This window comes from Anguilla anguilla, chromosome 1, assembly GCF_013347855.1.
Source record: "Anguilla anguilla isolate fAngAng1 chromosome 1, fAngAng1.pri, whole genome shotgun sequence".
Lineage (NCBI taxonomy): Eukaryota > Metazoa > Chordata > Actinopteri > Anguilliformes > Anguillidae > Anguilla > Anguilla anguilla.
This window is the reverse complement of record NC_049201.1, coordinates 41,014,321-41,030,823: the sequence shown is the minus strand read 5'-3', so window position 1 is coordinate 41,030,823 and position 16,503 is coordinate 41,014,321. Positions and strand designations below refer to the sequence as shown.

At 41.1% G+C, this 16,503-nt stretch overlaps 1 protein-coding gene across 2 annotated transcripts in view; it reads right to left on the bottom strand.

Moving 5' to 3' along the window:
• Positions 1 to 287: 287 nt before the first annotated feature.
• Positions 288 to 16,503, bottom strand: part of vwc2 (von Willebrand factor C domain containing 2) — a 90,128-nt gene continuing 73,912 nt past the window's right edge. For both annotated transcript variants that reach the window (XM_035403019.1, XM_035403016.1), the window contains exon 4: positions 288 to 3,276. In XM_035403019.1, the coding sequence (XP_035258910.1) occupies positions 3,125 to 3,276 (152 nt within the window). In that variant the 3' untranslated portion in view covers positions 288 to 3,124. The remainder of the gene's footprint in view (positions 3,277 to 16,503) is intronic.

Genomic DNA, 16,503 nt, shown 5'->3' with positions numbered 1-16,503 from the left:
AAATGGAAGCAGAAGCAGCAGGAATCTGGATCTTGGGACTTCAGATGGGACAGGTGGTCTGGCAGCAGTGGCAGAGCAGGCAGACACACAACCGGCAGCAGAATGGGAGGTTTAATCGCAGGATGAAAAACAGAAGAAGAATAAATTAGCCAGTGATATCTAAATAGACAGAAGTCTTTAACAGAGACTCTAACAAATTTCTAGCTTTGATATTGAAGACAAGAAGGCAAGATTTTGGAAAAACACTTTTACGCATACATTTAAGTAGAAGAATTCCAAAAAGGGAATTAACTCATCAGTTCATTTATTTTTTTTGTGTCCACGGTCCATCGGTCAGACAGCTGAACATAAGCATCACAAAGCCAAGCATTTTTTCAACACCATACTGAAGGCCTACAGCATTTTATGCAGAAAGCCATTTACCTTCATTGTTTGCTGAGCTCTAATCATGAAACAGTGGACTCCTGTTGCATCTGTTGCTTGGACCTAGGGAATGTCTCATCACAGTTCACTGTCAAACCTCCTTAACCTTAATAATATATAGGTACTTTCTAACTGGTCAACCATGTTTTCATTTAATCATATTTGAATTGAGAATGTTGATCAATCCAGTGGTGAAAAGATGGAAACCATTACCTGTGGTAATGTCTTACAATAAAATATCCAACACAGTTTAGAGGTGTTACTGATTCAGAAAATCTTTATTTAGCTGAATCTTTAATGACCTAATCTTTATTCATGGCATATGGTTATTTCCAGTAATTTTCTCACTCTACTTTAAATTCAACAAGGTTAAAAGGTGTATCACTTTCCTATTAAAATATAATTTGCCATTTTTAATTATTAAAGTGAGTAAGGGATCAATTTTTCAATATTGTCTTAATTTGTTAAGGGGCCAAGAACCAAAGGTGCAAGGCATCCATCAATATTATTCAGATTTCCGCAGATTTTCTTCCTGAAGTTTGTGAAAAATAGATGTAAATTCCAGTGTTTATCGAACACTGACCATGACCAAACATGACAGGTATGTCACATGCTTGGACCACCAGTAGCCAAATCTTTCCATTTACAAATAAGTCATACATTAACTGCAATGCCCACAGGCCTAAATATGTGCAGATACTCTCTTCAGCACCACATACATTTGCAATTTATGCAGCACACATTTTACATAATTTCATAAACATGTAGTCCTGACTGATATCACATGGTAGAAGTTATGTTAAAAAGCATAATGGCTACATGCATAAATGTGCAAAAGAGCCAAATACCCAGCTTCAGTGTCATGTCATAGTCATTATCAGTTTTTTCCTAGGGTACATACAATTATACTGTTCCAATCCACATTGAGCACGAAAACATGTTCACAGCAAGTGATTAAAAATTCAGAATTTTAAGCAGTTTTTCTATGTGAAGAATCCTTCAAATTATCATAGAATATGTTATGATTAGGATACCTTCTGTACAACCACTTTACCACATACAGTTATGAAAAGAAGTGCACCAGCAATTTTAGCTTGGTACATTAAATAATTACTATATATAATGTAATCCTAGCCAATAAGTTCATTTTATAAATGAAGGTCACCATTGCTTGGCAAAAATACACATTAAAGACTAAAACACAATTATAAATGTAATTTCAATTTACTTTTCTTTTGTATACCATGCTTTTTGCAGTTATATTTACCCAAGCACTGAAGGCAAGTCACCATATCTTAATATGGTACTTTTTTAAAATTTATTTTTCTTCCACCACTTTTGACAAAACAGATATAAAATACATTGGATATCGCAAAACTTAATGGAACTTGACAGGTAATTAGAGGCTTATGACCACTATAGCCAATGGCCCAATTAAGGTACATAACAGTCAATAACGCTACAGTAAATCAGTCAATGTAAATTCCAATATTCAAAAATTCAATAAAAAATCACCGGCAGTGTAGAGGTGTGAAATTCGTTACCGACATCCCATTGCTCACACTGTCCCAAAACAAATGTGCGGTTAATAAGCACTGTATGTTGCTTTGGAATAATCTATGTGGAAAAAGCGCAGAAATAAATTTGAATAAATTATAATGTTTCACTAGATTACATTACATACGTAAACATACTTACAATGTTCACATGAAAATAACAGCCTACCCTACCTCACCTTGTCTGCTCCTTGTGTAATACAAGACTAGCATCTCCAAACTTTTCCCCAAGCCCATAACTGGATGTGTGGCAGTTTCTTATGACAATTTCATGTATTCAAAATATGATCAAAATCAATTGTGATTTATCAACACACACTCAAATGGGCTGATGTTTTGAATAATGTAACCTTTTTAAAGTATAATATTCAAAATTATTATACAATATAGAATAGAAAAGTATTTCTTCTAAATTTACAAGTCACTTTGTGTTTGCTTGGGTCTCCGAGGTGTAATGGGAGATGAATAAAGGGATGAGAGATGCGACAATGTTTTCAAGTAGCACATAAACACATTCAAATTATTAAATCAAAGAGCACAGCAACAAGGTGGTCCACCGGCTTCAGTAGTAAAATGTGCTTACTATGTGCAGCTCCACCATGGGAAATTCACATACAAATGAGTTTCTATATTTACATATGTTAAGAAATATTTATATTTAGTTATAATGGATGTCCTTCTCTTGCATGGCTCCTTTAAACAAAAACAGAACAAAAAATGTTCTGAACAACTAAAAGAATACCATCGCATTTCTAGTCAATCTAGTAAAATTTATGTTTGTGCATGTATTCAGCTTTGCACTAATATTTTCAGATTACATGAAATTTTAGGTGGCTGTCATTCTTCAGTCACTGGGTTTTGCTCACTTATACTCTGGATCACAGTTTTAATTTGAACAACATGATATGTGTACCACAGTCTTATGAAACAAATGTTTCTGACTGTACCTCAGATTACTTTGCCGTCCATATATACATTAATGAATAGATACATATTTCCTTTTCATGGATTACAAAAAACATACAAAGATTTTGTTTGCAATACATATTTCAATATTAGAATTACTATATTAGTCACTTGGCTGGTCCCCTGTAGATGAAGACAGTTTGTTGCACTGTGTGAGTCCAGCACCTACTGCACCTGCTTTAACTGTGCTGGCACTCGTTCTTGCTGCAGGTGGCTTGGCGTTCGATGCGCCATGTGCCCTCCTCATATGTGCAGTAGCAGATCGTACACTCATCGATCTTCACCTCTCGCCCAGCTGGTATCACTGAATTGTCTGCAAAGCAGTTTGGCCCTGACAATGACAGAGAAAGAGAAAGAGAGAGAGAGAGAGAGAGAGAGAGAGAGAGAGAGAGAGAGAGAGAGGGAGAGAGAGAGAGAGAGAGAGAGAGATTATTTTATTGGGACATTGTTCAAACACAGTAATTACTGTAATTCAAAGTAAAATAACAACAACAAGAAAAAAAACGAACCCAAACAACCACCACAGGCAGAGAAGACAGAATAGATACAGAGAGAGAGAGAGAGAGAGAGATAGAGAGAGAAACTGATAATCTTCCATTTTCTTACATAAATACAGCCCAACTGCATCAGCAAAAAATTAAAAGATCAAAAACCAAGACAAAGCCTTCCTTCCTCATCCACATGAGATAGCACCCCATTGACCCCCCACAAGTGCTCAAAATGCAGTTTGTTTTCCACAAGTGTATAGTAGGGGAACTCTACCTGAAGCTGCTACCATGCAATTAACTGTATTGAACGAACAGTAAATGATTAATCTTGCTTGCTGATTGTTTTTGTTTGTAGTGTTTAATGGTTTGATAATGGAGGTGTCTTAGGACACACATGGTTGTTTGTCACGTCTTCTGTATGTAATGTGATGTCTGAATGTATATAATGCATATAATTGCTTGTTAAACCTTGTTATTTCTGTGTCGGACCCCAGGAAGACTAGCTGATGTCATGTAGAAAAACAAAACGGTGCACAGTTAGAAATATGAAAGGTGACAAGATTGTGCAGTACACATTTTACCCCTGATTCATTCTACAATTATGAACAGAAGAGGATGGGTTTTGCCAAGACAACGTTTCTAAAGCCGCTTGCTGTGACAACTATCAATCGAGATCAAGGTAAAGTCTGTTTGTCTTTTCACTTTAGGTGTTTTACGCATGCTACCTATAATGTGCATGAAACACAATGTAGCTAACTAACCCAACCAGGGAATCCTAGATAGCTTTCATGCTATCGATAATCTAATTAAGCCTTTGCTTAATACGATCAGTTAACGTTAAAGTTACTTAACGTTGTTAAAGATTATATTACAAATCATAATGTTAGCCGTCATAACCTCACTTTACTTCGATGTCGATAATGTTTAGCCCGAATGGACGCTTACCGGTTGAACGGACCAGTTCCAGTAAGCATCCATTCAGGCTAGATGACGTTCTGCTATCGAATCAAGCCCACAAACTATAACGTTAGCGTTACCCTCATCTCCCCAATTTACTTGCTGTCTAGCTATTTACTTGCTGTCTGTCTATCGATAATTTTGCTAATGCAGAGCCGGGCGGCCCTATACACTCACTACGCAAGTTGCATAGGGCCCCGCAAATTATGCAAGGGCCCCGCCTCCCCCTCGTGTCAAAGCGGGTATCAATGTTTACAACTTAGATGAGAGGATGACGCGGAAGTTGCGGTCACCATGAGAGTGAATTGGGGGAACAGCAATCAGGTAAACTTGTGTTCTCTCCTCTCCAAGTTTGATGTCAGCAAATAACAGTAAGGTTAAGTTGATGTGCTAGCTTGCAGTGCATCTCTCTCTAGTATGTCTGTCTTGCTAACCTAGCTGGTGCATCCTCTTCTGTCTGTGTCTTGCTTGCTTGCTTGCCAGCCACTTCTAGGGCTGTGTTCTGTGACTTTGTGCCTGACAAAAGTTAGAGTGAAATACGTAGTAATGAATTAACCACGATGGGCTGTCCCGTATTATTTTACTCTCGTTGGTTGTCATGCCCCCGTGTTTCGGTTGTCATGTGGTTTTCCTTGTGTTCCTGTTATTTCTGTTCCTTGTGCGTTGGTGTTCCTCACCATGTCTTTGCTTTTCCCCACAGGGTGGGCATGATCTTTCCCCATGCACTCCCTAATGACTTCCAGCCTTCAGCCATTTTCTCACTCGTTCAGGTCGCATTCCTCACACCCTCCCTGATTAGTTCCAATTAGTACCAGATTATAAAGCCACACTTTTTGTTTCTGCCTTTGCCAGATCGTTGATTTGTTGCCTAGCTTCACACCTCGCAATCCGCGCTTAACCCTAGCCTAGCACTATTGTCCGTACCCCGTTTCTCTGAACCTTCTTCGTTTCCCTTACCTTGCACTGTTCTCTTGGCCACTGACTGTTTGTTCATGCACTTTGTTCAGTGTTCCCCTGCCTGTCGAACCTTCGTGTTGTCTTCGTTGCGTCTTGTTCCGTGTTCTCCTGTTCTCCCCAGTTACCTCCCCAGTTCCAACCTCCCGGTCCAGCCCGTCCTTCGCCGGCCTCCCAGTCTCCAGCCCAGCTCCGCCACCGGAGGAATTCCGTCCAGCGCCACGCCCAGCCAGATCCCGGACCACCTCCTCACAAACCCTCACGGCCCCTGCTCCAAGCCTGCCCGGTTTTCTACCGCATCCTGTTCAGCGCCACGCCAAGCCGGATCCCGGACCTCCTCACCTACCCTCACGGTCCCTGTCCCAAGTCTGCCCTGGTCCCTACCGCCCTCTGCCTGTACTCAAATAAACCCCTTTTCTTGAATTCCATCTACTGCTGTCTCTGAGTCCTGCATTTGGGTCCAGGCCGAGCACGGCACACAACAGTTGGTACTGCTATTTGGACCGTTGTTATGCAAAAACTCTGGCTGGTCGTTCTTTGCACCGTTGTTAAGCAAAAACCTCTGGTTGTTAATTCTATGAAAACAACGATTCCATCGAGAAAAGTAGTTTCTTCTCGTTTTATACCATACAATTAGCACCAATTTTTTTCCTTTTTGCATTACATTATTTAAGAAAACTGCATGAAACCATAACTCAATCAAATTAATCTCCCTAGCCCTGTCTTGCTTTTTAAAATGTTGCGGTCTCGCAGTGTAGACATAGCATTTCTCCAAGACCCTCTGAAACCGGGTTTGAATGCCAGCTATCTATAGGTTCATTCATTGCTCATTCATTGTCTAACATAAGGCTAACTTAAGCTGTCTTTACACTGCTGAGCCTGCTGTAGCAGACCTGGGGTAGAATTAGTGATGATCAATTTCCACAGACGTTCTTTATCAACCTTTTTCCCGGTATGAACATCTTTACACTGCAGAGAATAATCCGCAGGATTCGCTGTGGTGCGTGCAATTATGTATCTCGTACACAATACACATTCACTTTCTCATGAATGATTGTTGTGTGATATTTTTGAAACAACTGCCTTGCAAAATGTTACCCCTGGTGTTTCTGGTTTTGCTAGCTAAACTGTTCGAGAATAAAGCTGAGCTGGGTGTTAAATTAGCAATCAGAACAAGAAGAATAAAACAAAAACAAAGGAGATTTCATCAAAAAAGGGCATCAAGGCTGAAGGAACATATGAGGAAGCGTAATAAAATAATAACAATGCTAATCCATACTGCCGTATTTTTAAATTTAGTTTTCGTTTCTAATTATCAACAGCTCCCTCACCTCGCTGTCTCCCCAGTTGTTGCGCCTCTCGCTGCTGGCCATCAAAGCCTATCAACTTAACAAAATTATTAGGAAGCTAGCTCCAATTTATTACGGTTTTCCGTCACTTGAATGAATAAAATGCTTTTTGTCCATTATAAAGCATTTACATGTGCCCCTTATGAAGGTTTAAGGTGAAACATTGATATCAGATTTTAAAAAAATAATGCAAAAACATTATCACACTGTTGTACAGTACCTAAATGTGTAATCATTAACTCTTGTATGTTTTTCTGTACTCTACAGTATGTGATGTTTTCTTGTAAGGGGATGGGACGACATTAAAACAATATTCATCCATCCACTACATTTTGGCGTGTTCCAGTTGAGGTCTTATCCGGTACATACATTAAACACAAACTACAAGAAAACCAATGAATGATTACGTTAGTGTGAAATATCCTCATTCTAAAATACCACTAACCTATTTAAAGAGACTTAATTTAAAAAATAACGTATATCACTGAAATATTTTCAGCAGTAACGCTTAAATTTGGACGATGAAATCTTACCTGTGTTCAGTAGATAGAGAAACAGAATTAATCCTGTCACTCCCCAGTTCTAACTTAGCCCAGAAAACAGTATATCAACTAGGTCTATCAGCAAACATATGCCTTAGCCATGCTCAGAATTTCTCAAGAATAATAGTATTTTCCAAGAAATAATGAAAGTCATCAATAAAATTTCGCCAGGTGCAGTGTCTTTTACTGCTACCACAGACTGAATGCGTAATGCAGCTATAATGAGACAAAATGTCTGGATACACTGAGCAATAAAACACTATTCCAGAAGTAAAATTAGACATATTACACATTGTTAGAAAGCTTATTCTGTCACCTATTGGATCGATTAAAGTTGATCAAGCCAGATTGTACTACAAGGATGACAACACCAAAAACAACATGTGTAGTATTACGGACAGCTATTTTGGAAGGTACCCAGGCGTCACAAATGAGTATTTCATAAACGGATTGCCCAAGACAATATATGACCACTTCGTCTGGAAAGGGACATCTCTACGCGTAAAACCAATGATAAGGTTGTATATTTATTACATATTTAGTCGCATATATTGACAGTAGAATGACATGGTATAATTTTAGAAAAATGAATTGTTTATTGTTTATTTCAGTGTTCAGTGAGCAGCGTTTTTCACAGCTGTACTGGCTATTGTTGGCTTTATCTTGTTGCTACGATGGAATACAAATTTTTAGAGGTAAAAGAATGTTTTCATGTATGCCCAGATAGACACTATTGTCCAGTGTGTCATGCGTGGGGGGTGTAGTTACAGATAAGACTGCAGGGAGGGGGTGTTTGGTAAATGCACGACCAGTGTGACAATGGTAGCGCTGCGAAACTCCGTATTCGGAATTGTTGTCCTGAATTGTCTACTAATAAAGCTAGAACACAGAGTTTGTGTTTTCAACTCATAATTTGGTTGCAGGAGCACAGAATTTCTGAATTGAGCAATCTAGGCATGCCAGCGTGTCGACCACTAGGGGCTTTGTGCCACGAGTTTCAACAAAATGTCCACAGTGGATCTTCCAGAGATGCAATATGACTGATCCTGATGGATCCGTTTTGCTTATGATTCCTTCAGTCTATTTGCCAAAACCTTGGAGAGCATCTTATAGTCACTTGACAGGACTGTTACAGGCCTCCAGTTTTTAATTAAAGCTAAATCCTCTTTTTTGGCAAAAGAGAGAGAGCTGCCCATTGAAAAGACACTGGTAGTACCCCTTCCTGAAGACATTCCCGCATCACTTATCGTAAATCAGCTCCTAGTATACCCCAAATGCGCTCAGCCCATCTACACCTGGCGACCGACCAGAAGCCAGCTGCCCAACCGCTTTTGTAAACTCTTCCAAGCTGAGTCCAGTACAGCCTGCTCCTCAGACCCCAGCTGAGGAAGTCCCTAGAGAAGCTCTGCAGCACATTGCTTGTTACATTACATTACATTCATTTGGCAGACGCTTTTATCCAAAGCGACGTACAAAAAAGTGCATTTCATAGTCGTAGACAACTGCTAAACATGGGTTCAGTAAGGTACAATACTTATTTTGTACAGCTATTTCTAGCCGAGAACAGTGAACACTATTCTGGCCTAACATCTGCAAAGCCAACTAGGCAGAAGAATAACCTACAGTATTAGGACAAATAAAATTACCAAGAGGTGTTGGGATGGGGCAACATGTAACAAGTGACAGGAAAAGGGTTTTTGTTTTTTTTGTTTTTTCCATAAAAGAGTGAAATACAGCGTGGTGGTGGTTAGTCTAGGTATAGTCTGAAGAGATGAGTCTTCAGGCCACGGCAGAAGATGGGTAGTGAGGGGGAGGTTCGGAGAGGGACGGGGAGTTCGTTCCACCACTGGGGAGCTAGGGTGGAGAAGCTCTGTGATCCCTTTGGGCGGGTGGGAGGGGTTACAAGGCGCCCTGCTGCCGCAGAGCGAAGTGGTCGAGCAGGCACATAGAATTGAGTCATGTCCTGCAAGTACATGGGGGCTGTCCTGTTGGCAGCAGTGTAGGCAAGGGTCAGGGCTTTCAACCGGATCCTGGCGGCGACCGGTAGCCAGTGAAGTGATCGCAGCAGAGGAGTGACGTGGGAGAATTTGGGGAGGTTGTAGATGAGTCGGGCAGCGGCATTCTGAATCATCTGTAGTGGCGGTATGGTACAAGCTGGCAGGCTTGCAAGGAGAGAGTTGCAGTAATCAAGGCGAGAGGTCACCGTAGCTTGGACGAGCAGCTGGGTGGAGTGCGTCGTCAGGTATGGTCGAATCCTTCTGATGTTGTACAGAAGGAATATGCAGGACCGTGATGTTGCCTTGATGTGCTCCTTGAGGTCCAGTTGGTCATCCAGGACCACCCCCAAGCTCTTGGCAGAGTGAGAGGCAGTCACTGTGGTGCCATCAACCGTGATTGAGAGCTCACGAAGTAAGGAGGTCTTGCACGGGAAGAAGAGCAGCTCAGTTTTGTTGAGGTTGAGCTTCAGATGGTGGCTGGCCATCCAGGTGGAGATGTCAGCCAGGCAGGAAGAGATCTTATCATTGACCTGTGTGGCCGAGGGGGGGAAAGAAAAGAAGAGTTGTGTGTCATCTGCATAACAATGATAGGAGAAGCCATGTGAATTAATGACTGAACCAAGAGATCTGGTGTATAAGGAGAACAGCAGAGGACCCAGCACAGATCCCTGCGGCACTCCCGTAACAAGTGGATGAGAAGCAGAGGCAGACCCCTTCCAGGTGACCTGGTAGGTCCTATCTGCAAGATAGGAAGGGAACCAAGACAGGGCAGTCCCGGCAATTCCCATCCCAGCCAAGGTGGAGAGGAGTATTTTATGGTTGACCGTGTCAAAAGCTGCAGACAGGTCAAGAAGGATCAGGACAGAGGAGAAGCGTGAGGCTCTTGCAGTGGCAAGTGCCTCCGTCACAGCTAGGAGTGCAGTCTCTGTTGAGTGCCCGGATCGGAAGCCAGACTGGTGAGGGTCTAGCAGGTTGTTCTGATGGAGAAAAGAGGTTAGTTGTTTAAGAACTGCTCGTTCAAGGGTTTTGGACAGAAAGGATAGAAGCGATACGGGTCGATAATTTGTTACATCGGAGGGGTCTGAGGTGGGTTTTTTGAGAAGTGGGGTAACACGAGCCATCTTAAAATCAGAGGGAACATGACCAGAGGAGAGAAAGGAATTAACAATAGAGGACAGATAGGGAAGGAGCTCGCTGGAAATGGATTGGAGAACTGTAGATGGGACGGGGTCAGGTGGACAGGTGGTTGCACGATGAGAGGTGATGAGTTGTAATACATCGGAGTCCTCCAGCATTTCAAAGGAGGTCAGTGTGGCTGTGGGTTTGGGTTGGGGGGCTCACTGGATGGGCGAAGGAGTTCCGGATTGTAGCCACCTTTCCTTCAAAGGTGGCCAGAAAGTCATCTGCGGAGAGGGAAGAGGGAGGTGGGGGTGGAGGAGGAATGAGGAGATAAGAGAAGGTGGAGAATAGTTTGCGTGGATTAGAGACACATGCACTGATCTTAGATTGGAAAAATTAGGCTTTCGCTGACGTGAGGGCAGATGTGAAAGTCGCCAGCAGGGTATGGTATGCGGTCAGGTCATCAGAGGATCGGGATTTCCTCCACTTCCTCTCTGCAGCCCGCAGTGATGTTCTGCTGGAGCGTAGTGACTCAGTCAGCCATGGGCAGGGGGGTGAGGAGCGTGCTGGTTTGGAGACAAGAGGACAAAGTGAGTCGAGGGACTGGGAGAGGCAGGAGTTGAGGGTGGAGGTGGCAAGTTGTTACTGTCCTCCACCCCATAGAGGGCAGTATAAAATTCCACAGCATGCTGCCTCATTTCTTCTGGGTCTATGGTCACCCTCCCACCAGGAAGGTGATCTAGATCATCCTCTTCCTCTGTGCCTCTGATTTCTCTAAAATAAAAAAGAAAGAATTAGCAATGTCCACGTCTTTAATGTTCATGACCCGGGCTCTCACTAATGCGCCCTTTACTCTTTCTTGCAACAAAGTACTCAACTCTTGTCATTTTGGTTGCAAAAGGCCCCTCCTGCCAGGATTATCAATCAAGCAACTCTCCACATTATTAATGTCCTGTTCAAGGTTATGCACTGCTCCTTTAATGATTGCTGTAGAATGTGATGCGTACTGTTGGCAAAAAATTCTAATTTGAGCTTTCCCCACCTCCCACCATTGACCTAGCGAAACAAATTCTCCCTTTCTTTGTCTCCAGCACTCCTAAAGAAATTCCAATTTTTCACAAAAGGCTTTATCATGTATTAACTTAGTGTTAAATGCCAATATGATGTAGCCTTCACAGTCAGGGAAAGACAGATAACCACTGTCACAAGATGATGGTCAGTAATAGTAGCAGGGTAAATAAAGCTCTTACATAATCTTGAAATAAAATTTTCAGAGATATAAATCCTATCAAGCCTCGTGGCACTAACTCTACCATCAGATATCCTCACCCAGGTGTACTGCCTTGCAGTAGGATGTTTAAGTCTCCATGCATCAGCGAGATCAAACTGTGTGACCAGGCTTGAGAGGCAGGAGGATGACTGTAAATGAGGCTCCTCACTGGTCCTATCCATAGTTAACTTTATAGTACAATTCCAGTCCCCTCCTATTAATAATGGACTGATTCTGACTGCACTGTGCTAAAGCTTCCCTCAGTTTCTTAAAAACTGCTAATGATCCCTGGTTAGGAGCATATATAAACAAAACAGACAACACTGCCCTCTATTTCAGCCCTAAATAAAATAACTTGGCCGTTAACTAAATCAGTGGTGAATGTAACAACTGTCCCTGGTCCAGGAAAAAAACAAACAGCTACTCCTGCACTGAAATTAGTGCCATGAGTTAAAACATACTGCCCCTCCCACCCTAGACCCCAGTCTACCTCATTCCCAACATCACCATGGGTCTCCTGGAGGAAAACTACATCTAATTTATTTTGCGATACTATTTCATAGATTAAAGCCCTTTTCTGTCTGACCCAGCCCTTAGATTCTGCATAAAGAGAAATAATAGCGAACCCAGAAAAATGGACAGTAATAGGCAGCAAGAGAAATAAAACACCCTGTGATGAAACCTCATCATTTAAACCTTATTGTGATTTGGCCTGTGTTTTTTTATACTAGTCACTTTTTTCCTCAATGACGTGACATTCTTTTCTGAGCCTAAAATGCTTCTTCTCATCCAAAAGGTCACATCCCACCTTCTTCCTTAAAGCAGCACATGACCTGATAAATCTGTATCTGGGAAGTGGTCCTCTACATGAAATATGTATCTGTTCAACTGAGTACAGATCACCAACCTGTGATGAATCAGATTCTGAATTGTAGTCCATCTCCTAACTGCCTCCTATTTCCATAGAACCCTCTGCCGCCGCTGCGTCCGATTCCTCTGTTCTACCACTTGGCCCTGTGGGTGTGTCCAACCCCGTGGCCTAATTACCCGCAGTCTCATTTTGTTCGTTTCCCAGTTGTTGTTGCGAAAGTGCTGTCTGATCTCTATGAACCGAGGAAACCTGTGCCTCCCCCTGCTTAGACTGTCCACCACTTCCCTCCTCTGCTGCAAAGCTAGGACCTGGGGTACTTTCTGCAGGATTCCCCCGAGTTTTCTTTTTGTAACTAGGGTAAGCAAAGCGCATACTCAAAGCATTTCATACTCCCCAAGCTTGCGTACACCATGTAGTACCCTGTCTTAGACTTGACACGGAAAGATACATCCAAAGTTTGGGTTGGAGAATCCAGAAACATAAAAACCTGTCTCCGAAGAGACTGTCCATGTTTTAGTTTAGGATCCTTACACCCTAGACTTACAGTCTTGAACAAACTTGCAAATTTGCCGAAGCACAATTCACATGACTGTCAATAAGTGCCAAGAGAAAATACCATAAATAAAAATACTATACGAATAAAATACAATAAGTACACATTAAAAACCACTCTACTACAGCAAGGTAAACATGGGTAAAACAGAAAACAAATCTTTTCTAAAAACACTGCTAAAGATCAAATCATCATTTACTACAGAACAAATAGCATCAGAAAAACACCACTGTCATCACCATCTATGCTATTCATAGCTTCATAAATTTTTTATCAAACCAGGCTGTCACCAATGCAACACATAATGTATTAGATCCTGGTCAGACCTATGTTCTGCTTTGCTTTGCTTTTTTGACTTTTATATATTGCCAGTTTTGCCTCCCTTACTATGAAGTTGAGTGGTTGCCACTTAGATGCGTTTGATCTCTTGTATCCAGCTCCAAAGATAAAAGCTATTTGTGATCATTTCTCACTGAAACAATTAAACAATATTAATCCTCAAATAAAAACCTCTTTTGCAACCGGCATAACAATGAAAGATGGTCTCTATCACTCCACAAAATGGACAATTTGGAAACAGTTGGATAGTCAGAAATGAAAGCCAGAAATGAAAGAATTGACAGCAATAGCACCATGTAGGATTCTCCACTGAAGATCATTTCTTTGAATGGGGTTTATAAAAAGCCTCCACATTGGTTTAACAGTACTGTTTTCCTTCAGGGTTTCTCTCCATACCATGTCTACTCTTCCATTTAATTAACTTTTGTTTAATGCCTTAACACAATGTCTGTATATTACCTTACTATTCACCATATAGAAATAGAAATTTTCTGCATTTTTACATTCAGAAAGGGTCCTGTTAAACCATAGTAAAGTCCAAAGTAAATCCAAGTTCGGGAAAAGGGACATCCATGTCTGCAACCTTTACAAACCAAACAAAATATATACATAATTTTGTTTGGTTTGTAAAATATATATAAAATATATAACCATTGGAAAAGCCACGGACTCCTTAGAGATAGTAACACACGCACACACGCTAGCTCCCACCATCCACACAGAGAGAGACTTTTGACATTTCTTAATAAACCATGTCACCTACAAACAAACAAAGCTGCCCAGGACACATTCAAATAAATAAAATTACGCTCACAGTTATAGCCAGCACACCCACATCCAACCACACAGCATCGTACACCCACAGCCCTTTACGACAACCCACAGGTACTGTGGGAGTAACCCAGGAGAACCAGAAACTACCCACCATACATCTATTAAATACAACAAACAGTATCCACCAAAAAATACACGACACCATGGACAATCTTTCATACAGATCATACAGAAACAAACCAGGTTACTCCAAATCAAATACAAAGCTCCCTGTCCATCATCACTCAAACAACCCCAGCTACACACTAAACATTCTGAAATACGTCATGGTCATTCACAAAACTATTAAATTCATACTCCGTCCTAAGATGTGCAGTGACCAATCCCCTAAACATTAAAACTGGACCCACAGGCTCACAATTCCATATTTTGTTTGATCTTGTAAGCCATGTGGCCAGCTTACCCAGACCAAAAAGGAAATTAAGCAAAACACTTTTTGCCTTTGCTCTTACCAATATACATTGGCGGCAGTATCTACAATCCCATTGAAAAACCCACTCCCATCTTCCCACAGAGCAAATTTAACAAGGCAAAGACAGAAGATAACCAGATACAATCTGCAAACACATGCACAACCATTTCAGGTAGACTACAAAATGGGCACCCCTCCTGTATATTTGCATCCAATTCAGTGTTTGTCACCAGGGCCCCATGCATTTCCCTCCACTGTAGATCCCCTGAACTTTTGGAGAGAGGGAGGTTGTAAAGCACCCTCCACCTAAACCCTGCCATAATCTGACCCCTCAGATAACCCTGCCATTGATGTTCTCAAACATCCTGTAGGCCGTGCTGTTTCTGATTTTCACCATACAGGACATTTCCCTTCACCTCCTCAAAACCTCCCAGGCTTGAAGTGGAAAAAGGACAGTAGCTGATATGGAGGGCTGGGAGAATTAGGAACGGAAGGTGGCCCATTGAAAAAAATTCAGCACTTGACCTGGCAGCGAGCCCCGCACCTCACTCTCCAGGAGTTTTAGTGATGTCACATCTCTGATAACTGCTCATGAGTCTTCAACCCTGCACCCTCTGCAGGATTATTACAGTTTTCATTTTTATGAATTAGCTTTTATGTTATTTTCATTTGAAATTCAATTTTGTTTCAGTTAGTTTTCAGTGTGGTTTTGTTAGTTTTACAGAGATATTTCTATTTACTTTTATATATTTTAGTTTCAGTTCTAGTTGTAGAAATTTTATTTCCAGGGACAGATTGAATTTTATGGAGCTATTTTTTGTGTCTGATCTTTGGAGAGGAGTGCATAAGTGCACACTACACATCATGCTAGAAAATCCTTGGAATAGGCAAGGAGTGCTCAAAGCATCATTAGTGGTCTACAAGTAAGAAGCAAGTACTTTATCTGACTGAATGTGAGAGACTGGTAAAAAAAAGTGGACTCTTGGCACATTGAAATAAATTGTTTATATTGCTGATTATAACTGATTAAATGCTTTTGCAACAGAAATATGAGTATGTAATTATGCAAACAAACAATATATTGATTTAACCAAAAGACTATTTATTGTGTAGATGTCCATGTCCATAGATTGTGCTGAGAAACCAACAAAATTCTATTCAACAAGAAGTGCAAAAATAAGCAATAAAGACATCATTAATCTTTAAGTGACTTTTAGCCAGAAGTGCTAAAGAAAATACAAAATTTGTATTGTGTCTGATAGAGGTACTGACTGACCATTGCACAGCACAATTAAACTATTCAGACCACAGGTACAGATCAACTGTTCTCTTGTGTGAACATGCATTAGGATTTGGGGCATAAACAAAAACTTTGAGCAACCCAAGGACAGCACCACATCTTATTGGAATATGGGTCTTATCGGTATACATACCGGTATATCTTTCAGGGAATTACAGTTCACCTGGCCATAGGCCTACTGAATAGAGGATTGTAAAACATAATGAACACTGAATATTCCATATGGCGCGTGTGTGTGTGCGTGTGTGTGTGTGTGTGTGTGTGTGTGTTAGAGTTAGCTAGTGAGTGACTGATTGTATGTGTGTCTCAGAAAGTCAGTGGATGTCTGAGATTCTTTATGCATGTGTGTTCCATTATCAGGGCCGGCCCGTGGCATAAATGCTCTATGCGATTGTTTAGGGCCACAACCGCTCGGGGGGGCCACACAATCCAATGTTTATCTAAGGTAAATAATGTTATTTTCGTAATTACGTTATTAATTCCTTATCGCGGAACTAGTATAAATATAAATATAAATATCCATTTTAAATGGAATGGCAACAATGTAATGTAAGAAGGATTTAACCAAGAGAA